The sequence below is a fragment of the Asterias amurensis genome, chromosome 13 (assembly GCF_032118995.1).
Source record: "Asterias amurensis chromosome 13, ASM3211899v1".
Classification (NCBI taxonomy): Eukaryota; Metazoa; Echinodermata; class Asteroidea; order Forcipulatida; family Asteriidae; genus Asterias; species Asterias amurensis.
The window spans coordinates 3,656,021-3,681,137 of record NC_092660.1 but is presented as its reverse complement, the minus strand read 5'-3'; the positions used below and the strand labels follow the sequence as shown (position 1 = coordinate 3,681,137).

Here is a 25,117-nt window from a genome sequence, read left to right as displayed (position 1 = left end):
TGACAAAGTAAATAAAATATGATGAAAACACTTATTATGCTGATATCTTCTGCACAATGAAAATAAAGTGTACTTTGAGCAAACAAATCGACCATGTGACCTTTGTTTACATTATTAAGTGTGACCTTGTACATTCTTTGGCGTTTTTGGCAGGCAAGATACTGCACAGATGGGAAAGTTTATATTTTGTGTCATAATTGTCACACACATCTGAGTTATGAAAGTAAAAGCTGGAAAAGTTTTGAGATGTGCTCCCGCCTATTTTATCATATCAAAATTTGATAAGAATCAGACAGTGCAGCCTCAAAATATAAGATTTTGTTTTCTTCCATTGGGCTGTGTACAAATCACGCCTGCAGGAAGTCAAGGCTTGGTGGCTCTTTTGTAAACATGTGATGTCACAGGTCACATCGCTGATAGACCGTATTGAATAATATATGACATCACTACTCAAATATCTGCCCCTACAACATGGCGTCTGTGAGTGTGTGCGTGTGTGCGCGTGCATGTGCCGTATAAATCAAACCCATAGATATAGAATAGAATAACTAGATCGGCCGCGCGTACATACGCAGGTTCTGGCATGAGGGCCGCCATAGCCTATCTCGCATGTTTATTTTCTGCGCAATGCCTTTCGAACTGAATTTTTACCAAGTCCATGGCGAATAAAAAACTTTTTCTACACAGGCAATGGCGCGTATGTACGCGGGTCCATCTAGTTATTATAATTCTTTATCAATGATCAACTGGGAACGCTGCGTGTTGCTTGCTTCTTTGATGTACGTGTTTAGAAGCTCATCATAAGGTTTGCTCTACAAGATGGTGACTTTCATAGCAACAAAGGGGTTATTCAATACGCTCTATAGTGAAAAAGTATTGGCCAGAATTTCATAATTTCCACCAGTTGATACGCACTCGTTGTTTGACAAAATCACAAAGCGATTGCCTTGAGAGGCTGCAGAGAAAAGCTTTTTGTATTATTCTTTCCATTTAGCGTTGGTTGAATAGGACTTTTATTTATTTGGGTGCACCCAAAAGAGAGAGGTATAAACTTTTTTTATGATCACGCGTCAATGCGCTATATGGAAATCACCCCAACTTCATTGCAGAAAAAGAATGGTCCATCTGGTACCGTGTGCCGCGCGAAGGACGGCATCCCGCTAGGTTGACATAATGTTTGCTGTTGCTAAGGAGAAATTATGGCGGTTGTCTGCTGGTACAGCGGACATGTACTGTACGGACGTTCAGTCAGTGTAATTGTGCATGACATACACACCCGCATTAGAATTCGCCGTGGATTAGGAATGATGGTAGCACTTCCAGTTCCCCTTCTGTCAGACAGTGCTGTCAGAGCTACATAGAGTGGCTATTGTGGTCCCACTTGTGCTAGACTGATCCATGTCCGATCTGAGTGGCTGCCAGATCATCTATTTTTATGTTTACGCCTGTTCAGGTATGTACAAAACATAATCATAATATTAATAAACATGATGATAAATTGCAAACTGCAACTCTGCCATTCGTCGTCGTCGTACATACAGCTTAGCTCATCTGTTATCAACCCTCACACACATACCCTACATATTTTCGAGCCCCAACTTTTATTCCCATTTATCCTAAATGTATATATAATGTACCCAATGGTGTTTTGAGTGAGTGTACCTACTACAGCATGTATCGTAGGTAAGGAGGTTCTGTTTTCAATGTTCGAGGTGTCCCTAAAATTGTGACAGATCTGTTACCTCTCTGTGCGCGATGTAAACAGTCCCTAGGCTAGATACAAAATTTTTGGTTTTATTTGCCAAGCAAAGAGTCTCCTCTCCCTTGACCAAAACATAGAAACGCATGTAAGGCTTCACTGGTTATTTATATTTGCACTTGATGCAAAATTCAAAAAGGTTTGGTAATTTAGGCATTTCTACAAAGGTACAAAAATATGTCTTACTCTTAATGTTGAGGCCATATAAAAGAAATTGCCCACCGAAATCATTTGATAGCTCAAATTCCACTATTTTGAGTTGTCATTCAGGCAACAATCTACACAACCTTCAGATTGAGCTGCCCAATAGAATGCCTCAGAATACGCTCTGCTGTATTTGTGTTTTACACAAAAATTTGTCTAATTGTTTGTGCTCATATTATATCAGGAAGGACGATAGAGCCAAATTAGCAAGATGGATCAAGAAGAGATGAATGGTACCATAACACCATCAGTTCCACCAGATGATGAAAAACAGGAAACAAACCACGATAGCGTCGATGTTGCAGAGAAATCAGAAGATGAAGCATCATTAATAAGACAAAAGTCAAGTTTGTCTAGTAAGTAAATTTAGTTTGTTTGACTGAATCACCCAGGTAGGGGTTAGACATATTGAAGTCTTATAGAGTGCCTCTGGCAGCGAAGCAAATAGTCTGAAGGCGCCTAATCAAGAGGTTCTCCCTACTGAAACAAACAGTCTCTCTGTGGTTGCCTGAGAGCCTCAATGCCCTGTAAAATAATGTCAGAAATGGAGTGATTAGGAAGATTGAAGTAATGTCCTAACTGGTGTATCCAACTTTTTGGTTTTGACCGTGGATCGGTGGCTGTAGAAGCGCCTCTTGAGTGTAGTTCTTGTTTCACCATACATGTACTATTAAACACCACAGACTCTGCAAGATATGAGATAGATGAGATTAGTGGTGGTGCAGGTGACATTGACCCCTCACCAGTGTTGCTGGTGAAGGAGTCTGATTCCCTGACGTGTTGACGCGTTGTCTACAGACGATGCATTTGGAGATGTTAGAACTACTAGTTCTTAGTTTCTAAGTTGACAAAACAGCATCGCACAGCGTGTGTTTGCGCGGCCATTTTGTAAGTTGACAAAACAGCATCGGGCGTAGCGTTCAATAAACACAAACTCCAATGTGCACTTCATATTCAACGCGCGTACAGAATGGCGCGCGTGTCTCATTGCGTCCCGTCTTGTTTGTGCAAGCAGCATCACCAGTGCGCCCTCTAGTTCTTATATATAACTCTATGATACATGTAGTATCATCCTGTAATGCTTTAGTGTTAGCAATGTGATGTACATTGTAAGTATATGAGCATCGACAGGAAAATAACGTTAATTTCTTGTTCATGTGCAGGTTTGCCAAAGTCATCACATACCATGAATGGAGAGCTTTCACCAAGTTCAGACATAGTTCAACAGGGAGGTATCAATGAGGTGACATTGGCTGCTCCAGAGCCAGTTGATTTTGTAAGACTTTTCTTCTTTTGTCCAGTATCTTTATTAAATTCATATTATGACAATGGCAATCTGACAACCTAGGGCATGTACGACCTTCAAAAGAGAACTTTTAAAAGTACAAGGGTCTACATGTTTGCTTAGTTGTGTACCTTTTTACTTTCCCTCAAAGTTTTTTCTAGAACTTGAGAACAAATTGTTTTTAATCTCTCTATGATTACAATGACTGTTTTCCTTAAAATTATTGTTAGTTAAATTTGGAAAATTCCTTCTGTTTAACCTTTTACAGATCAAGTATGTGCAGGAGCATGTTATACTAAGTGCTTTAACACCAGAGATGTGGACTTCAGAACATTACAACTACATTGAGGAGTTCTTCAATTCAAGGAATCCATTTCGTTTGTTGGTCATATATGTTGATACACAGATTGGCCTTGTCTTGGACAACAAGATTCCTGCACATGCTGTAGAGGAGATATGTTACTTCATACGCAAAGAAGGAATGGCAATAGACTCGTCCAACATTGACAAGGAGGTGCAGTACGGTTCTGTGAAGAGCGGCCACATTGAGAGCCTTTTGCGACTTATGCAGAGCATCTATGCGCCACTTTTCTTTGAAAACACATCTTGGCCCGACAGTATCCTTTTTTATTAAATCTTAAAGGTGTACTGGATTGATAATCAAATACACTTGAGATTTGTGTGAATTGATTTGAATTCTTGCAGTTTTCGAACGCTTCAGTTGCTTTGGGCACTAAGAGATGTTTCTCAAAAAAAATTGTGTCCAGCTTTTTATATAAATAACAAGTATTTCTTTTGTGTAGTTTTCTAATCAGAAAAGGTTGGAATGTGCAAACATAATTTAAAGGGAAGGTACACGTTTGGTAAATACTCAAAACAAATATTAACTTTAAAAGTGACTTTGTAATGAGCATTGGAGAGCTGTTGACAATATAAAACATTGTGGGAAACGACTCTCTCTGAAGTAACGTAGTTTTTGAGAAAGAGGTAATTTCTCACTAAAATACTAAAAGACTTCTAGCTAGAAGTCTTTTATTCTTTATCTGAAAGCACACAAATTTGTCCCAACAAGGGTGTTTTTTCTTTCATCATTTTCTCGCAACTTCGATGACCAATTGAGCCCAAATTTTCACAGGCTTGTTATTTTATGCTTATGATGGGATACATCAAGTGAGAAGACTGGTCTTTGACAATTACCAAACGCGTACCCTCCCTTTAAATACACTGTATTACATGTAATGATAATATTACTTGACAAAAAATTGAACTGTACAGAAAGGTTAGTTAAAATGTTACCAATTGATAATACAAAAAAAAAAAACTCAAAGTATTATCCTTAACACTTCTGTTGTCAGGCATAAAAAACGACTTTTCTGCTCAGCTCCATCGCTTCATGGCGAGCCTTACAGATACACATTACAAGATTCAGGGCCATACAGTGCTGTACATTCCAAATGAGGGTTTGAATGTCTCTCCAGATCAAGCAGCTAAAAACAAAGAACTTGTACAGAGACTAGAGAGTAAGTAACTACAATCAAATAAGGAGCATTTTAAAATAAGGGAATCAATGTGTGATGAAGAGGTGTTCAACTAGTGGTTTAAACCAAACGAGGCCTGCGTGCTTGATTATTTTACCGAGACGAAGTAGAGGTAAATTATCAAGAACCAGGCCTCGGCAGGTTTAAGCCACTAGTTGAAAATCGATTCAACACACTTTGATTCCCATTCATAAATACACTTTTGGTCAAAAAGTAAAATAAATGCAAAAATTATATTGTTCAATGATTTCTTTCAACACAACACCTCTCCAGCTATGAAATGGTAAGGTCCTACGCCGCCCTCTGTAAACAACTCCTTATAAGGGAAACTGTGTGCGTCGCGCTATCGTGTGATGTGGCACAACTGTCCGGCCGTTGCTCTCGACCAATAGGAATGAAGAAACTGTCTTATAAGCACAGGTGCAAGTTTGCGTGTCACGCCCATGTTTCATCACTTTTTACTGGTCATAAAAAAAGTTTATACACACCCACGTGACGCGCTCTCCACCAATAGGAATAGCAAAACTGTCTGAGGAATTTATGAATGGTATCTTTGAAGCATAACTTGCAAAGGTAACTTCTTCATCACTAGAAATACATGAATTTGCACAGTTATTGTCGGTTTTCTTTAAACATACAGAATGTTAAATGTAGTAATGGTTTTGTTTTTGCCCCCAGCTGCTATGGTACATTGGACACGTCAAATCAAGGAAGTTCTTGCCTCTCAAGATGCAATAGAAACTTCTGAGAACTCGGGTCCCTTGGAGGAGATTGCTTTCTGGCACAACCGTTGTGTTGACCTGTCTGGAATCAGTGAACAACTCAGAAAGGAAGGTGTCTTGAGAATCCAGATGATCTTGGAGCTTTCAAAGTCCTCATATGTTGCTTCGTTTAGAAAACTTTCTAAACAGATTCAGGTAACTTTAAACAGATTCAGGTAACTTTAAACAGACTTATTCCACGCTCTTTTGTCAGAACTGTTGGGAAAGAGGCCACGAACTTTTTGTTGCACGTGCTTTTTAAAATGCCACTTTAAAGGATTTGGGTACTTTTTCAAAATGTCCATAGATTTACATTTAACTTACAGGGTTTGAAGATAATGATAGTGGAAAGCTTCCCTTCAAATCTTACTTACTGAGGTGCTGTAGTTTTTTTTTTTTAAATGAGTAAAAAAAATGTCATAAAAATACGTTTTTAAATCATTAAAATAATTTTTGTCTCATGAGACGAAAATTATTTTCAAGACATTATTTTACTCATTTCCCCAAAACTACAGCACCTCAGCACGTAATATTTTCAGGGAAGCTTTCTACTATTATTTTCAAACTGTGTAAATTAAGTGTAAATCTGTGGACATTGTGTTTTTTGTCCTACAAAAGTTACATAGACCCTTTAAGCATATAAGGCATACTTTTTTATGGTCCATTTGTAAGTGAGCCAATGTTATGGTCACTTTTGCTGTCCCTTTCCCCATCTGGGTGGCGTGCCCTTTTTGCAAACTACTTGTAGATCCGTCGTAGTCCTCAAAACACACATGTACAAAACACACATCCATATGTAACACAATGCTCACACATCCGAGTGACACACAAAATAGCAACTCTCCCAAGCATCCATGCCATAAAACTGGCCCTTTTTTGTACTTCCAAATTGTATGCCAATAATCAGTAATTAAGAATTAGAAGTGGAAGACACTGTTATGCATTGTTGCAATTTCACCTTACGTTTAATCTCTCAACTTATTTGCCCCCGATTAATGAAATTCTGTTCCGCTCAGCTGGCTGATGTTTTTAATGACACTTTTAACTTATCTCTTATATACAACGTAAAGTTCCTCTTTGTTTTATACAAACTGTAATTAAACCTGTTCCTAAAATTCTTCAAATTCTTAAAGAGAATTTTACCTCCGAATTTGGATAGTCACCAATTTGCTTACGGTAGTGTTGAGGATGTAATTTGCCTCAGTCTCCATGAAGTTCTTCTCCATCTTGAGCAAGCTACATATATGTCTTATATGCTAGAATTCTTTTTATTGACTATAGTTCTGCTTTAAAGGATTTGGGTATTTTTAGTAACACAAAGCACAATGTCCACAGATTGACATTAAACTTCCACCGTTTGAAGATTATGATAGTAGAAAGCGTACTTTAAAATATTAGTTGCTGATGATCAAGACAAAGGTTTTATCAACGTAAAGTTAGTACAAAACAATTGTTTTGTTTTTGCCGAAAAATGTGCATTTAAATATTTGTGCAAAAAATAGTTAATGGCCTGGCGTTTCGACCCTAGCAAAGTCTATCCCGAATGCTAAATGACAACACAACAAACATGAACAGGTAACTAAGTCAAAACATCATTTGTGCAAGACATTTATATGAAAGTGATGATTTTATTTTGTAGGACGGTTCTGAGCAGGCTCAGAGTAACCTGAAGTTCCTTTCGACTCTGAAGGAACCTTGTGAGGAACTTTCCAAAGCCAAACCTGTTGACATTCCACCCATGCTCACTAAGATCATCAATCTGATCCGGATGATATGGGTCAACTCAAAACATTACAAGAGCAGAGAGAGACTAACTGGTCTGTTCAGGAAGGTTTGTATCAAACTATTATTATTCAAACTATTATTATTCAAGTTATGTTCCGTAAATGTATACCACACACACACTGATCCTTGAAAAATTGAATTTTGGGATAGTCATCATGTGTTATTCTTTAATTTGCCATGTATACTGTGTGGATGAGATTCTTCCACCTTTGGCGAAATTCTGACGCTCTGACTTCGACGTCTTTTTTTCAGTTCAGACTTTCATAAATCTCTGACTTTGGCAAATTAATTTTTTAACCTTTCACTTTCTGACATAATAATAATAAAACTAGGTTCTGATATACGAGTAGCACTTTATCAAAGTGCTCAGTATTTTGACATGTAAATTAGCAGCGGGCATGTCCTATCCTTTGTTAACTAGGATATTGAAGGAAAAAAAACAGCTTAAATTTTGTAAAAAGAAAGATTGTTTGTAAAATATTCTAAAAACAAATACAAAACAGACACATAAAAGCAAATACTGGCGCGCCAAACTCACTCTGAAAACTCTTTCCAAAGAAATTATGTTATGCTACGTGGCAACTCCACCAACCTTGTCTGTCAGTACAAGGCCATGCCTCAAATTTTATTCCTAGATGAATGTCCTATTTCTACTCCATATTTGCTAAAGGAAATCAGTCTGTTTAACAAGACTGTTTTTTTTGTGGTCCATCTTTGTGTGCTCATGACTGCAGTTTATATGCCGGGCGGCTTATACATACACCAACACCTAAATCTTATTTTTTTATTTTGTTGAGGCATTGCGGTTTATACGCCGGTCGGCCTATACATGTAAACCGAGAATTACAGTAAATATTGAAGCACTCTTTGCAAATCTTACTGGCCTTTTTCAATAACTCAGTTTTTTTGTTTTGTAATCAACTTTTTTGTGTTCAGGTAAGCAACGAGATCATACACCGATGCTGTAAGGAAATCTCACTGGAAAAGCTGTTTGATGGCTATGTCACATCATCTATGAAGTCACTGAACCAAAGTATCGACTGCTGTAAAGCATGGAAAGAAATCTATTCCTATGTAAGTTAACAGCACTTTTGAAATGTTACATTGTGTCATGACCGAGTGGTTAAGAGCATCAAATTCAAGTTCTGGTGCAGTCACCAGAGTGTGGGTTCGAATCCAGGTCGTGACACTTGTGTCCCTGAGCAAGATACTTTACTATATATGCTATAAATGGGTATCTGCGAGGGTAGAGGTTGATATTGTGTATGAAAAAGCCACAAGCACCTTACAGGCAGCTCAGGGCTGTATACTCCCAAGGGAGCTGAGAAACATTAACAGGGTGTTATTGGCCCTATGACCAGGGTACTAATTTGTAAAGCGCATTGATGCGGTTATTGTGAAATGTGCTACATAAGAACTTGTTCTTGTTCTGGTATCCTTGAAAACGTCCTGTGGCAGAAACTGGTTAAGACTACAGCTGAATGCCGTATTTTCTTTACAGCTACTAATGTACTACAAACTGCTTGTACTCTTTTTGTTGGCTTAAGTATTCTAAACTTACTATTCTTTACTTAAAGGTTCGACTGATGCATCACAAGTTTTCTGCAGAAGGTTGGGTGTTGGACCAAAGTAGTATCTTTGCTCAGATAGATGCCTTTGTGCAGCGATGCAAGGACTTACTTGAGGCAAGTATTTCTTCTTTCTTTTTTTCAGTGGAAAAACAACAGTTTTGGTGAAAATGAGGCTTCTTAACCCATAAGCACCTACATGCTTAATTAATGTTAGTCGTTTACTCACTGAACAGGGCAGGGAAAAGTCACAGATTAAAGTAGAATTTAGAAGTTCTACATTTTGAATGCCAGGGCCTTTATCGCACGGCCACGACCCTGCAAGGTTTAAACGGCAGTTTAAGAACTTGTCATTCTTTTATTCCCATTCATAGCAACTCTGACAAACGTATCCGTTTTCCGCTGCCTTGAGCTCTGTACGTGTGTTGCATTTTTATGACTGAGACAGTTTTCGGATATGCATTGTGTACCTAGTTAGTTGTGGTTTGTTTTCCTTTCACACACAGCGCGGCCAAATCACCAACAGCGCCCGCAATGCCCATAACGAGAAACAACTTGCACCAAGACTAGCACATAGTATGCATCTAAACGTATCTGGAAAATAACCCGTTATAAAACAGCTCCAGCTAGTCTTTGTCAACCTTTTAAACACCCCCACTTCACGCGCTCTCCACCAATAGGAATAGCGAAACTGTCTGAGGCATTTATGAATTATGTTTTTGACTTGTAAGTTGGCTTGATCATTAACAAAAGCCAATCATGTCCTTTGCCTGCCATGTTGCTTACCTTTCCGAGGGTAATGATCCATGATATAAATATTAAGCACTGTATGAATTATGTCTTAGGTTTGTGAATGCCAAATTCACTTTGCTCGCTGGCAAGATGGCAATAAGACACCACTACCATGCTTTGCTGGACAGCGGGGCCCAGAAATCACACGTAGCCTTCTTGAGATAGAGAGTGCCTTCGAGAAGAACTTGGCAGTTATGAGTGGAGTCAAGAAGACAATACTGGATGTCAAAGCAACTACATGGCACGATGATTACAACAGGTAGATAGAAATCAAGCTTTCTTTTTTTCTTTCACTAGTACTTGTTAGTAGTTGTAGAATTGTAAAGAAGGTACGTTTATTTTATATTTGAATCATGTCTTGGAAATCAACAAGAATTTTTTTTTTTACATGTATGAGAAGTGAAAGCCCCTCAAAAACTTGTGTTAGTTAATATTTTGAAATCAAGTTTGGTTAATTCTTGCCTTACCATAGGCCACATTAGTCCAGGCCTGATACTTCACGAAGGCAACGAAGGCGATATCCTCCGTGTCCCCTGGTCATTGACTTGATGCCCTTGAACTGCTCCAGTACAAATTTGCAATTTCATCATAGGGTGCCCTTTACCAAGGAGAAAATGCCTTGGTGCCCTTGCCCTTACAAACATGAAGCATACAGCCCTGTTAGTCAGTTGCTCCCTACTGCTCTCGTACATCCTCTGCCTATCCATAGGTGAATAGATTCAACTAAGATCCCATACTTAAGCCATCAATTTTTTTAGTTGTTTCAAAGGTAATTGGTGACTTTAACTTTCGCCAAATCAAATTTGACTACAATCTAATATGTTGGTATACAATGTAGATTCTTAACAGAAGATAAAAGGGAAAAAGAAGAAGCTGAACCTGTCATTAAGTGCTTACTTTCATAGCAAGTGAAATCTTACTACTAACTAAATTATTGTGCAATTTTCTCTCTCTTTAGTCCGATGGCGCAAATTGCACTGCAGTGGTCATTACCAGTCTATGCCAACTACCTTGATTAGTCTATGCCAACTATCTGGTACTGATCTTGCTGTAGCTGCCATTCCCTGGCAGGTCCACTTCTTTGTAAATGATACTGCTTTTCAATCATGTTCATCATTATATATAAGTGTTTAATCGATTGACTCCAATTGGAGATCTTTTCTCAGATGTTTGAAGATTTTTAAATAATTAACCTTATGAGCTTTTTTATTTTCCCACAGATTCCGTACAGGCATCAAGGACCTAGAGGTTATGATGCAGAATGTTATCTCTACAGCGTTTGAGACTATCAATACTGTGGAGCAAGGAGTGGAGCTACTGGATGCATTTCAACATCTTTCATCAAGAGAAGTATGAACCCAAATAAATTTAGGACGTTCCCACTAATGGCCATAAAGGCCCGGTCCCACTGCAGTGATAACGAGAACGATAACGATAACGGCGCAAAGAGAACGCAGTCCATTGGTTGAATGAGCGTGTGCGTATTTTGCGTGGAGCAGTTCAACCAATATAATGCGTTCTCTTTGCATCTTGATCGTTATCAATATCGCTGCAGTGTGACTCGGCCTTTAGCCAACTGTGTGCAGGGTTCACCACATTTATTGAGCAAAAGACTTCCCTAGATATCAAACTGGTAGGCCATTATTAGCATAACGATTAGAGGTGGTCTTGGTAACGCTGGTAATAGTACCACAGTCTTATTAAAAGGACACGTTGCCTCGGATCGGACGGGTTGGTCTATAAAAAGCGTTTGTAACCGTTTTTATAAAATGCATATGGTTGGACAGATGTTTTAAAAGTAGAATGCAATGATCCCCACAAATTTGCATTGAAATTGCGTGGTTTTCCTTTTGCTTTGAGAACTAAAACGGTCGGCCATTTATGGGAGTCAGATTTTAGGACCTGTTAACCCTGGCAGGTCCCTGACAAGTTATTCATTTGTAGAGCAAGTTCTTCAAGGAGTAAAGGCTGTTTGTTAGTTTGATGGTATGCTATTCAGTTATGATATTGTCAACTATTAAAGTTTGTTTTTGTTATTTTTTTTTCTTTTGCAACAGGCAATTAGACGGACAATTGATAAAAAGACGGTTGAAGTTTATGCTTTGTTCAATGATGAGCTTAACGCTGTCAAGAAGGAGTTGACTAAGAAAAACCCAAGCCTTGGACCTCACTTGCCAAAGTATGCTGGTCAGGCCCACTGGGCACGCTCACTGAAGGGTCGTATTGATCGATCAATGAAGGTAAATTATATCTTTTTTAAGCACTTCTAATCCTTAAAGGTACTGGGGTCTATTTCACAAAGAGTTAGGACTAGTCCTAACTTAGGACTACATGTAGTCCTAGGAGATATACAACTTGCATGGATAGTCCTAAATTAGGACGAGTAACTGGTCCTAACTCGAGATAAGACTAGTCCTAACTCTTTGTGAAATCCACCCCTGGACACTATTGGTAATCACTGTCAGCTTGAAAACATTCTTGTTAACGATCAATGGAGAGCTGTTGATAGTATAAAACATTGTGAGAAACGACTTCCTCTGAAGTAGCGTAGTCTTCAAGAAAGAAGTAATTTTCTACTAGAATATTTGAATTTGATTTCGAGAACTCAGAATTTGATTTTGATGGCCTCAAAGTCAAGCATCACAAAGCACACAACTTCGTGTGACAAGGTTTTTTTCTTCCAATATTATCTCGCAACTTCGACGACCTATTGAGTTCAAATTTTAACAGGTTTGTTATTTATATGCATATGTTGAGATACGCCAAATGAGATGACTGATTTTTGACAATTACCAAAGGTGTACAGTGTCTAAAATTGCTAATTCACGCCTACATGTATGACAGCAGTTGGTTCAAGAATGTAATATTTATATATTATTTGTTGTTTAACAGTCTTATAAACACATTGTCATACATTTGCAAACCTTGTATTAAAAGCGTTGGGAGGTGCAATATTTCATAAAAATGACGTACAGAATGACGTATGAATATGTACAGAATATATGACAACCAAAAGCCACCGCAGAAAAATGTATGCTGCCCTTGAATGTTAATCTGTTGAAATTAGTAGCTTCTTGCAGGTGAGATTTGAGTAATGAAGCTTTGGAAATTTTTCACCCCAGAAATGGACTCTGATATCCTTAATAAAAAGTGTCATCATATAACCACGGGCTAGTACATGTAACTTACACCCGGTTCAGACAAGCGTTCTGGAGTTGCGCCGAACCAAATAGATTAGGAGTGGCTCTGAGTCGACCCAATTAAATGTTGGTTTCAGACAGGCGAACTAAACAGAACATTTACATTGGGTTCGGCTCATGACAAGAGCGACGTCTGAAACCAATGCGCTCCAAAGTCATTCCAAGCGACTGCAACAGTCGATCTTTCGGCTTTAAGCAAGTCCAGTTGCTCCTTACTGTTTCAGACGTCAAACTTTTCATGCACTTAAAGGCAGTGGACACTATTGTGAATTGTCAAAGACTAGCCTTCACAGTTGGTGTATCTCAACATATGCATAAAATAACAAACCTGTGAAAATTTGAGCTCAATCGGTCATCGAAGTTGCGAGATACAATGTATAATGAAAGAAGAAAACACCCTTGTCGCACGAAGTTGAGTGCGTTTGTATGGTTGATTTCGAGACCTCAAGTTCTAAATCTGAGGTCTCGAAATCAAATTAGTGGAAAATTACTTCTTTCTCGAAAACAATGGCACTTCAGAGGGAGCCGTTTCTCACAATGTTTTATACCATCAGCCTCTCCCCATTACTCTTCACCAAGATAGGTTTTATGCCAATAATTATTTTGAGTAATTACCAATAGTGTCCACTGCCTTTAATACAGTCTTATTTTTGCCCTCTCTGCAACAACACATAAACCAATAGTTATGTTTAAAAATTTTATCAATTATATCCAAACGGGTGGTTCTTTGATGATAATTTTATCCCACATTTTTCCAGGTGCTTGGTAAGGCATACTTTTTGCCTCACATTGGAACTGGTGCTGAAACTCTAACACAGTACAATCAGCTGAGTACAGCTTTAGACGAATTCATCCGTAAGACTTTCAACGAGTGGGCAGCTACTGTGGATAAGGATTGCATGAAGTTACTCGACGTACCACTCATGTGTAGAAGTGCTGAAAAGCAAGCCATGCTGGACATGAACTTTGACAGGTAAAAGTGACTGAACTATGGTACCACAAACCAAACATATAATGTAAAATTAGTTTTGCAACCAGTATAGCTTTTTTAAGGATGGGGTAGGACAAGGATGTGACAAAACCTGTGTATGTCTGCAACAGGTTTCTGTTCTAGATCTGTATTCTTTGTAACTGTTGTATGATCGTATATATTTGGTTTGCGGTAACACCATGTGTGTATCTACTTGCCAGGTAGAGTTTGTTCTTAGAGAACTGTCTCGCTTTATTTTACTACCGCGGAGTAGATGTTCGGGGGTTCGGGAGACTTCTCAGTTCTGAAAAGAACGGTCCTGTTTTAACTATTACCAGGGTGGATGGTATAGAAAATAGACTTGGACTACTACTTTAGCTTATAGGATCGTAATTAACTGTACTGCCGGGGAGTCAGTTCTGAATTGGTCTCAACAGTTCGACTAGCTTGCTCTCGTCATCGTCAGGAGACTGCTCTCTAAGAACAAACTCTACCTGGCAAGTAGATACACACATGGTGTTACCGCAAACCAAGTATACATTGATACCTTACCATGCAATGCCTTGAATCCTATAAATCATCTTTATTAATTAATAATTAACATGAACTTGCTTTGTTTTTTTAATGCAGGGTTCTACTCAAGTTATTTAATGAAATCCAGTACTGGGAGAAGTTGATGTTTGAAATACCACACTATGCGACAGAGGTATATCTTAAGAGGGAAGAACTGCGAAACCTACGAGAAAATGTGCTTCTAGTTGTGCGTGATTACAACAGGTGAGGCTTTTATACAAATTTGTTTTTTGTGTGTGTGTGTAATTTTCTCACAGGAAAAATGTATACCAGTCAAAAATCAGATCTGTTTTACAAAACGTGATAATAGTTAGCTATGGATGGTTAGTGTTACGTTTGACTGCCTCTGGTTTAGATCGAACCTTATCTTTGCAAGTTTCATCAAGATCGATGTCTATCCCTAGGATTTTTGATGCTTGTTTCACAAATTCGTTATAACATGTGAGTGCAAACTTGTCAACAGACTTATTTAAATCACCCTTAAAATGGCTGCAGTGATGTCATGACATAGTGTGATCTTGCAAGTGATGCTCTTTCGTAAGGAATTTTTATTATGTTGCAGGTGGTGCATTTCTAAGGAATTTATTGATCTTTGTTTCTTGGATTATTGTTACCTTGTCATTTTAGGATAATATCTGCTCTCTCCTTGGAGGAACGAGGTCTGTTTAGAGAGCGAATTCGCCATCTAGATAAAAAGATTCACCCAGGCCTAACCAAACTCACTTGGGCATCAAAAGGAATATCAGACTTCTTCATTGGAGAGTGCCGGCAGTATGCCAGCAAGGTAAGATCAATAAATTGTCACTCGTCAAATTGTTTCTGCATCTTGAAATTTTACTGTTCCTCTGATCATCGCCAGAGCCCTGACCAAATTGAAACGTGGTATACATGTATCCGATAGTCCCTGTCCTGGGGCCAATTTCATAGAGCTGCTTAAGCAAAAATTTGCTTAAGCACAAAAATAGCTCGCTTATTTTACACATGTTACTGGCCAAAATTTCATGCCATATACATTGCTTATAACTAGTATTTAGCTGTTGTTTACTTAGCATAACAATTGAGTGGAGTCTTGGCCGGTAATCTGATTTTACTAAGCAATGAATGTTTTGCTTAAGCAAAATTTTGTGCTTAAGCAGCTCTAAGTAGCAAGCTATACTCCTCTTGTTAGATTCATTGGGAGAGGCATGTCACAAACCTGGAACTCTACGGTGGACTACCGAGAGTTAGCACCAAGATTAGGGCAAGAAGGCTGGAACTAGCAGGTCACTGTCTCAGACATGCTGAGCTGGCAGTGAGCAAGCTTGTGCTTTGGGCCCCTACTCAAGGTCACTGTTCCCGAGGTAGACCACAAACCACCTATGTGGACACCTTGTGCCGGGACTCTGGACTGCGTCGGGAAGAGCTGCATACAGCAATGGAGGACCAACGTGTTTGGAGGGCCATCATCCGATGCTCCACATCGACTGAATGAATGTTAGAACTGGGAGCTTGCCAGTGTATGCTTGAACCCTGTGGCAATTTCCCCACAAAGAGCCTGTCGGACTTCTTTTGTTTGCTGGTCATCTTTGTTTCATTTTTTTTTTTCTGACAGTTTCTTCAGACAATCTTTGGTGCCCTGTTTGGGCACTTACCGTGGTAGTACATTTAGCGATTCTAGACTTTCAGCAGTGTCGTCTCTGTTGAGTGGAAACGCCTGTAAGCTGACTGTGATCTCGGAAACAAGCGATTTTCCTTAAGATACAGTCGAAGCTGGTTTGATGAAATACGTTCCATAACTTTTGCATACTAATCAGACTCCCCCACAACAGAAGTGTAGTTGGGGTCTAGGATTAATCCTAGGATTATCAAATAAACCCAAACAAATATTAAACAACTTAATTTTGAAATGAATGTGGATGTGTCTAACTCTCATGTCTTTACCTTATGTAGGTGCAAGTGATTGTTGATGACTACAAGATAGCCAACTTAACAATCTCGCGTAATTGCAAGCGGATTAGTGAAAACCTACTCGTTCGTATTGACAACAAAAAAGTATACGAAGGTCTGGAGTTCGAAGAGGAGCAGATGCAACATCGAGCTAGTGCACAGAAGAGACTCAAGATCATCCATGAAGAAATTGTTCACATCATGAGGCAGACATATGAGGTTTTCAAAACAGATGGTCAAGAGGTAAGTACAAAATATGGAGAATGCAATTCAAATAGTCAGGGTGAAAGGTTATACTTTGAAAAAAACTTGAGAAAAGTTTGAAAATGAAATAGATTATTAACAATACTTTTGGGGTGTCATGGCCGATCGGATAAGAGCACTGAACTCAAGCTCTGGTGTTTCTGAATCCTTAAAGAGTCATTACTCCTTTCTGCAATGATATACTGACATGAAACTTGTATCAAATATTAACTAAGGGAATCAATGTGTGGTGAAGAGGTTTTCAACTAGTGGTTTAATCCCAACGAGACCTGGTTCTTGATTATTTGATCGAGACAAAGTCGAGGTAAATTATCAAGAACTAGGCCTCGGCGGGTTTAAACCACTAATTGAAAACCAATTCAACACACTTTCCATTCCCATTCATAAATACCTTTTTCAGTCAAAAACATCAACACTTTTGGTCAAAAAGTTAAAATTTCTTTCAACACAACACCCCTCCAGCTCTGAAATGGTAAGGCCCTCCGCCGCCCTTGGGTAAACAACTCCTTATAAGGGAATGATGTGCGCGTCACGCGTATCAAGTGATGTGGCACAACTGTCCCGGCCGTTGCTCTCGACCAATAGGAATGAAGAAACTGTCTTATAAGCACAGGTGCAAGCTCGCGTGTCACGCCCATGTTTCAACACTTTTTACTGGTCATAAACAAAGGTTGATACACGCACGTGATGCGCTCTCCACCAATAGGAATAGCGAAACTGTCTGAGGTATTTATGAATGTAGATTCATATGAAAAGATGTAACTCCAAGAATTTATCATTGGTTGCAGTTGAATGAGCTAAAACAATGACAACCCTAAATGGTCATAACTCCTTATTGCAAATAGTCATTGGTCTTCTACCTTTAATCAACAGATTGCCATGGCAGCTTTGCTGTGCTAGTTTAAAAGAGTACAGTGTGCTTATTTTTTACAGTCTAATTAGACAGTTGTTTTTATTTTAATTTTATTTTTATCAGGTACAGAATCATTGGCATCGATACACTGAGAAAATGGATAGAATGGTGGAGGAGGCCTTCAGATTAAATGTCAAATGGTCATTGCAAGAGCTGTCTCGAGCAATTAATGGTGATGGCAAAACAATGCCCAATCCCCTGTTCAGGGTGAAGGTGGTATTGACTGGAGAAAAGGTTCGTTCATGTTTTTCTATTATCCTCTCTAACCACTAAAACCGATAAAGAGATTCTGAATAAGAATGCCGATATGCACATATTTGTTGAAGTTTTCAAAAATAAAAAGCGTGGAGTTGTAATTGCGAGAAGACTTATTGAATCCTTGTCTCGACTTCATGTGTGGCTGTTGATTGCGTTGTGGATTTAAATCAGCTTTGAAGGTGAATTCAAAATTCCGAGCAGTCTTCTCTGGAAAGCATTTGTTTTTTAAACATCTAGTACCAAGATATTAAAATTAAAAAAATAAAAACTTCTGTCCAAAGTGTAACTCTGACGGCAATCTGTGAATTTTTCATTTAAAAAAGCAAGAAGACTTATTTTTTGAACCCATTCTCGTGTCTGGATCTTTCTGTTTTATTTATTGTATTTTAAATGTAGCTTTTTACTACTATCATTGTTTCTGTCGAAATTTAGAATTCTGTGGAGTTTTCACCTACATTGAAGAAACTGGCCATGATTGTAATGAACACAAGCAGCCACTTGACGGCAGCAATATCTGTCATTCAAAGACTGCCAGATCTTCTGACGAGGAAGCGCTCAACAAAAGAGGTATGGCATAGTTTTTAAAATTGATTTTGGATTGAACAAAGAAAACTGACTTGAGTGGGATTAACATGCTGCCGTCGATTTCACAAAACTCTTCCTAACTTAAGACTAATCTTAGGACTTAGGACGAGTCCCAACCCTGCACTGTAGCATGCAGACCTTAAGATTAATCCTAAGTTAGGACGAGTTACTCGTCCTAACTTGAGATAAGATGGGTCCTAACTCTTTGTGAAATCGACGGCTGGTGCTCTACCAACTGAGCTATCTAGCCCTATGTCGGGGGGTCTCCCTATTTTGTCTATATCTTGATTTGGGATGCCTGTCAGGAACCATACGACCGGCTGTTGAATGACATTTAGCCTGGGATCACATAATCATTTAAAGGCAGTGGACACTATTGGTAATTGTCAAAGACTAGCCTTCACAGTTGGTGTATCTCAACATGTGCATAAAATAACAAACCTGTGAAAATATGACCTCAATCGGTCATCGAACTTGTGAGATAATAATGAAAGAAAAAAAACACCCTTGTCACACGAAGTTGTGTGCATTTAGATGGTTGATTTCGAGACCTCAAGTTCTAAACCTGAGGTCTTGAAATCAGATTCGTGGAAAATTACTTCTTTCTAGAAAATTATGGCACTTCAGAGGGAGTCGTTTCTCACAATGTTTTAATCCATCAACCTCTCCCCATTACTCGTCACCAAGAAAGTTTTTATGATTTAATTATTTTGGGTAATTACCAATAGTGTCCACTGCCTTTAAGTAGGAGATTCAAATTAGAGGGTACTGTAAAGTTACATTTTGTTGGAGTAGGTTTTATTTTTGATTTGATTAATTAGGTGTTCGGGCATTAAGCACGAACAACTCTTTGTTATTTGTTTATTTATTTATAATTAAAAAAAAAATTCTTCCTCTCGACGTCGATTGTCTGATAGAAAACGCTTTGTTGCTAAACTGAAACTAACTTTGATCTTTGCATGCAGGTAGACAATAACCAGTAGGTGATACAAAAGTTGTTACGTCACGGTGACGTCATCAGTTGTTAAAATATATTGTACATGTCTAAAGATATAAAATAAATAAATACTTTAAAATTAAATAATAAATAAAACTAAATGTTTCAACACTGTCATTTTGAATAAAACACTTATAGCCACAGTTTTAGGTGTCTTTTTATTTTGAATGATTATCCGATTCTTAATTTGCAGCCCATTAACAACGTGATTGAGAAAGATGAAGAAACCAAAAAGATCCAGAAAAGCATCGACTCTGGAATGCAGGCCAATGCACAACACCTGATGAACTATCTTGGAACTTGGGATAAGTAAGAGTTATTATAGACCCTTTAAGCATTGAAGATAAATGAAAAAATAATGAAAACAGACATGAATAAATTTCCTGTGAAATAACCATTTCCTATGCCTAAATCAAGCTATCGTTATTTTTTAAATCTTTGGATCTGAAACACCTTAAAAAATTGAAGTTGATATCGATACTATTTACGTGTATGCTCTATGCCAAAGTGAATTTTCACTTGCTGCAGCATGGACAGTGTGTTGTGACATTTTCTGTATTCAGGTTTACAAACACTTAATTTCTATTTTTATTCTTCTTTGTATACAGCTACCGAGAAATTTGGGAGATCAATAAGGATGCCTTCATTCGCAGATACCAGAGACTCAATCCACCTGTTGCATCATTCGATGCAGACATTGCAAGGTACGTTTAATTTAGTATTTTTGACATAATTGTTAATGGTCAAATTTATTCTTTTCAAGTTTGATACTATACCACTCATTTGTACATTCATTAACTTTCGATAATCTTCTGCATTTATTTCACTGAATTTTTAGATACACAGAAGTTGCCAACAATGTATCGAAAGAAGAGACTGTGCTCAACATACAGTTTGTTCTTCTGGACTGTTCGCCACTTAAGACAGCTCTACTCGGACACTGCCATGAATGGGAAAACAAGTTCACAACATTGCTGCGGGAGATGGCCAGCCAACAGTTGAAGGATCTTCATTGCTTCTTATGCGACAACAAAGACAAGTAATTATTGCTAAAGGCATTTAGTCTTGTTACTCTATGCATCAAACTACTAACCAGTACAAAATCATGTTCTTTTTTTAATGTAAAGATAATGTCAGTGTGATCTGAGGATGTAGTAATTCTCGTTTAGGGCCAGGGCCCAATTTCATGGCTCTGCTTACCGTAAGTAAGGAATCAGCGCTTAAGGAAGCAGGGAATTCTGTGCTTACGGCAAGCCTATTTTACGGGTTAGCGGCGGATTTTTGCTTCTGCGCTTGCGTACTCCACGTTACTAGGCATTCTACGCTTACAAGGCTAGCGCAGAAATTGGGCGCTTGCACGTAAGTGGGGAATTGTGATCGTAAGCGCTGAATTCGGTGGTAAGCAGAGCCATGAAATTGGGCCCAGGTCACAAGAGGCAACCAGCTCTAGGAAATCTCCAAAAAGAAAATGACTTTACAGTTCAATTTTTCTTATTGTATTTTTGGTTAGTGAGTTACAGTTAGAAAATTATTGTTTGCTGACGAAGTGTTCATTTAGCGTATGATGCAGTTGGTTGCCTAATATGTTGCCCGAAATGTTCCTTTTGCGTGTGATGCAGTTGGTTGCATTTTATGTTGCCAGAAATGTTCCTTTTGCGTGTGATGCAGTTGGTTGCCTATAAGTTGCAAGAAATGTTCCTGTTGCGTATGTCGCAGTTGGTTGCCTATATGTTGCCAGAAATGTTCCTTTTGCGTATGATACAGTTGGTTGCCTATAAGTAGCAGAGAAATGTGCCTGTTGCGTATGTCGCAGTTGGTTGCCTATAAGTAGCAGAGAAATGTGCCTGTTGCGTATGTCGCAGTTGGTTGCCTATATTTTGCGTATGATGCAGTTGGTTGCCTATATAAAGTTGACTGAAATAATCCTTTTGCGTATGATGCAGTTGGTTGCCTATATAAAGTTGACTGAAATAATCCTTTTGCGTATGACGCAGTTGGTGCCTCCAAATTGCCTAAAATGTTCCTTTAGCGTATTATGCAGTTGGTTGCTTCCAAATTGCCTGAAATATGACCACCTTTTGACATAGCCATTATATTCACTTTAATCTTCTTACCTAGTATCTGTATTTGCCTTCATTGAATACAGGTTGAGTAAGCCACCTCAAACACTTGATGAGCTTGGTGATAGTTTGTTGCTATTGGAACAACTACAAACTGATTTAAGTAAGATTGAAGCTCGCTTCCCTCCTTTACATGAACAGTTTGCTATTCTCGAGAAGTATGATGTTGCCATACCTGATGAGGTAAATGTGAATATTAATCGCCTAACCCCTGCCCCCCCCCTCCCCCCAAAAAAAAAATTCTTGGTGTGTTATCACATCAAACGGCCGGCCACAACGTAATGACATTCTAAAAAAATATATTGTAACTCCCTTAAATCTGTGTTCATGAAAAGTGTGCAACAGTTTACGTTGTAGCAGTGTAGGGTGTTGTGGCCGAGCGTATAAGAGCATCGAACTCAAGCTCTGGTGCTTCTGTTCGGCAGAGTGTGGGTTCAAATCCCGGTCGTGACACTTGTGTCCCTGAGCAAGACACTTAACTATAATTGCTTCTTCCACCCAGGGGTAAATGGGTACCTGTGTGGGCAGAAATGGTTCTCGTGATTGATTAAGCCGAGTAGCGCATATTATTGTTGCACAAGGCTGCATACTCCCCACCAGGCATGCCAGGGAGCTGAGATGGTTTAAGGAATGATTTAAGACCTAGTGACCAGGGGTAATATTGTGAAGCGCTTTGGGACGCCCTCTGGGTGTGAAAAGAGCTATATAAAAATGGGTTATCATTATTATATTATTATTATTATCATAATTGATGACAATTTGTTGGCACTGTCCATGAATCTATAGGTGCGCCATATGTTAGATGAGTTGGACAATGAGTGGCTTACCTTCCAGCAATGCTTACTTGACAGTGATGTCATGTTGAAGAAACATAAGGAGAAGTTTAAGACCGGACTCATCCACTCCTCAGAAGAATTCAAGAAATCCATCGCTAGCCTACTTGACGACTTCAGTAGTAATGGTAAGTATTATAATGCAAGTCTCAATTAATCTTAATAATAATAATAACAACCGCATTTCTATACCGCATTTCTATAGCGTCTAACACCTCCAAAAGAAAGTCTCTAAGTCTCTATCTTATATACCTGTTCAGTCCTGAGAATGTTTTTTTTAAGGTGATAATTTTCTTTCAAGCCCATCAGGACCGGTGTGTTCATTTTTACGTACCTTATTATGGGGGGAGGGGTGGCCAAGGACAAATCAAAATAGGCAAAAGAAATAGACTGCACTGGGGAATTCTAAAAACTAAATTTAATTTAATTTTTGTATACATGTATATGGGTTTTCTTTCTCTTTGTAAGAGGGGCTGTGTGTGTACATTGGTTTGGATACTATTTCTTGCAGCTCAGCCGAGTAAAACAAATCAAAGCCAAACTTCATCTCAATCCAGAGATTTGTTATTCCAAAACTGACAGCTCGATTTCCATGATACTTTATCTCTGTAGGACCTTTTAATAGTGCTCTCGGTTGTGATGAAGCTCTACAGCAGGTACTACACATCAGAGATCAGGTCAATAGCTTGAAAGAGCAAGAAGCCACGCTACGTAAAGGTCTTGGTATCTTCAAGATTGATCAGCCACCTTCCAAGGAAATACAACAAATTGATAAGGTAACTGGGTCAATTTTCAACCTTTTATGGAAGTGTCATGGCCGAGCGGTTAAGATCACCAAATTCAAACTGGTGTTTCTGATCGAATCCCCAGCCGTGACACTTGTGTCCTTAAGCAAGACACTTGACCATTGCTTCGTCCTTCGGATGGGACGTAAAGCCGTTGGTCCCATGTGTTGTGTAATGCATGTAAAAGAACCCAGTGCACTTATCGAAAAGAGAAGTGGTTCGCCCCGGTGTTCCTGGCTGTGGCTGCTTAATGCGCCGTAGCACCTTGTAAACCCTTATAAGGTGCTAACTAATTGGATCTCAAAATTCATCGCTGCAATAACCTATCTTTCTGAAAAGTTGTATATACTCAGCGCCTTGAGTACCTTGTTTGGTAGATACGTGCATTATATAAGACTTCGATATTATTATAATTGCATTAAACGTTATTTTTAAGAGAGAATATAAAAAGAACTTTAATTTATCACTTTTGTTTTTGCCAATTGGTTTGAACCAATAGGGTCTACCAATGCCTGAACAATTGCCCAATGAATTCATCCATCATGTTCTTCCCCCTGTACCTACCCTTCACCCAAACTATCATGTCTCATTTGAACAGCTGGAAGAAACTAATATAATGTTTTATATTGATTATTGATTATTTTGATGTTATCCTTATTAGGATTTGGATCATTTGGAAACTGTGTGGCAGTTAACCAAGGAGTGGGAAGGACTTTGGAATACCTGGAAAGTAGGACGATTTCATGAACTGGTAACAACAGAGATGGAAATGACAGCTGGCCAATTGTACAAGAAGCTCAATAAACTCAACAGGGAGTTGAAGGTACAAATCAATTTGTTAGTTAAAGGGAAGGTACATGATTGGTAATTGTCAAAGATCAGTCTTCTTATGAGGTGTATCCCAACATAAGCATAAAATAACAAGCTTGTGAAAATTTGAGCTAGTGTGGTTGTCAAAGTTGTGAGAAAATGATGAGAGAAAAAAACACTATTGTTGGACGAATTTGTGTGCTTTCAGGGCCCAATTTCATAGAGCTGCTTAAGCCCAAAAATATGTTTGTAAATGCTTCAAATAATTTTCTTCTCATGGCATTATTTTACTCATTTCCCAAAAACTACAGCACCTCAGCATGTAATATTTTCAGGGAAGCTTTCTACTATCATTATCTTCAAACTGTGTAAGTTTAGTGTAAATCTGTGGACATTGTGTTTTTTGTCCTACAAAAAGTACATGCACCCTTAAATCCTATTTTTTTAAAACCTTGACACTTTGGGAATCCCGTTGTTTATTGTGGTTTATTAGGAAAGGAACTGGGAGATTGTAGAGACTTCTCGTTCAAGAGTGGACCAGTTTCGTCGTACGATGCCACTTATTGTGGACCTTCATAATCATGCCATGCGGGACCGTCACTGGCAACAACTACAAGAAGAGATACAGAAGACGTTTGACTACAAGGCTGATGATTTCACACTTGAAAAGATCATAGATTTGGGTTTTGATCAGTATGCAGAAAAAGTAAGCTGGCTGTTGTTATATCTTTATTGTGAAGCTTATACAAATTATAGAAAAAATACAATTGATGTTTAAAGGAACACGTTGCCTTGGATCGGTCGAGTTGGTCTTTGAAAAGCGTCTGTAAGCGTTTGTTATAAAATGCAAAGTTAGAAAGATGATTTAAAAGTAGAATACAATTATCCATACACATTTGCCTTGAAATTGCGCGATTTTCCTTATACTTTGAGAACTAACACGGTCGGCCATTCATGGGAGTCAAATTTTTGACTCCCATCTTTTATGGTTGACTCCCATAAATGGCCGACCGTGTAAGTCGACGAGGTAAAAGGAAAACCGTGCAATTTCGAGTGATACTTGTGTGGATCATTATATTCTATTTTTAAAATATCTTTCTTATCATATGCATTTTATAACAACAGTGACAAACACATTTTAAGGACCAACGCGACCGATCCAAGGCAATGTGTTCCTTTAAGTTTTGTTAC

At 38.5% G+C, this 25,117-nt stretch overlaps 1 protein-coding gene across 1 annotated transcript in view; it reads left to right on the top strand.

Moving 5' to 3' along the window:
* The first annotated feature begins 1,252 nt into the window (after positions 1-1,252).
* Positions 1,253-25,117, top strand: part of LOC139946612 (dynein axonemal heavy chain 2-like) — a 78,310-nt gene continuing 54,445 nt past the window's right edge. The window contains exons 1-26 of the mRNA XM_071944326.1: positions 1,253-1,453; positions 2,148-2,319; positions 3,127-3,239; positions 3,517-3,865; positions 4,604-4,768; positions 5,465-5,703; positions 7,187-7,378; positions 8,269-8,406; positions 8,910-9,017; positions 9,746-9,951; positions 10,913-11,042; positions 11,750-11,932; positions 13,651-13,865; positions 14,493-14,639; positions 15,063-15,219; positions 16,365-16,604; positions 17,602-17,772; positions 18,229-18,363; positions 19,572-19,687; positions 19,987-20,082; positions 20,217-20,417; positions 21,525-21,681; positions 22,285-22,459; positions 22,944-23,107; positions 23,778-23,939; positions 24,420-24,632. Of these exons, the coding sequence (XP_071800427.1) occupies positions 2,175-2,319; positions 3,127-3,239; positions 3,517-3,865; positions 4,604-4,768; positions 5,465-5,703; positions 7,187-7,378; positions 8,269-8,406; positions 8,910-9,017; positions 9,746-9,951; positions 10,913-11,042; positions 11,750-11,932; positions 13,651-13,865; positions 14,493-14,639; positions 15,063-15,219; positions 16,365-16,604; positions 17,602-17,772; positions 18,229-18,363; positions 19,572-19,687; positions 19,987-20,082; positions 20,217-20,417; positions 21,525-21,681; positions 22,285-22,459; positions 22,944-23,107; positions 23,778-23,939; positions 24,420-24,632 (4,317 nt within the window). The 5' untranslated portion in view covers positions 1,253-1,453; positions 2,148-2,174. The remainder of the gene's footprint in view (positions 1,454-2,147; positions 2,320-3,126; positions 3,240-3,516; positions 3,866-4,603; positions 4,769-5,464; positions 5,704-7,186; positions 7,379-8,268; positions 8,407-8,909; positions 9,018-9,745; positions 9,952-10,912; positions 11,043-11,749; positions 11,933-13,650; positions 13,866-14,492; positions 14,640-15,062; positions 15,220-16,364; positions 16,605-17,601; positions 17,773-18,228; positions 18,364-19,571; positions 19,688-19,986; positions 20,083-20,216; positions 20,418-21,524; positions 21,682-22,284; positions 22,460-22,943; positions 23,108-23,777; positions 23,940-24,419; positions 24,633-25,117) is intronic.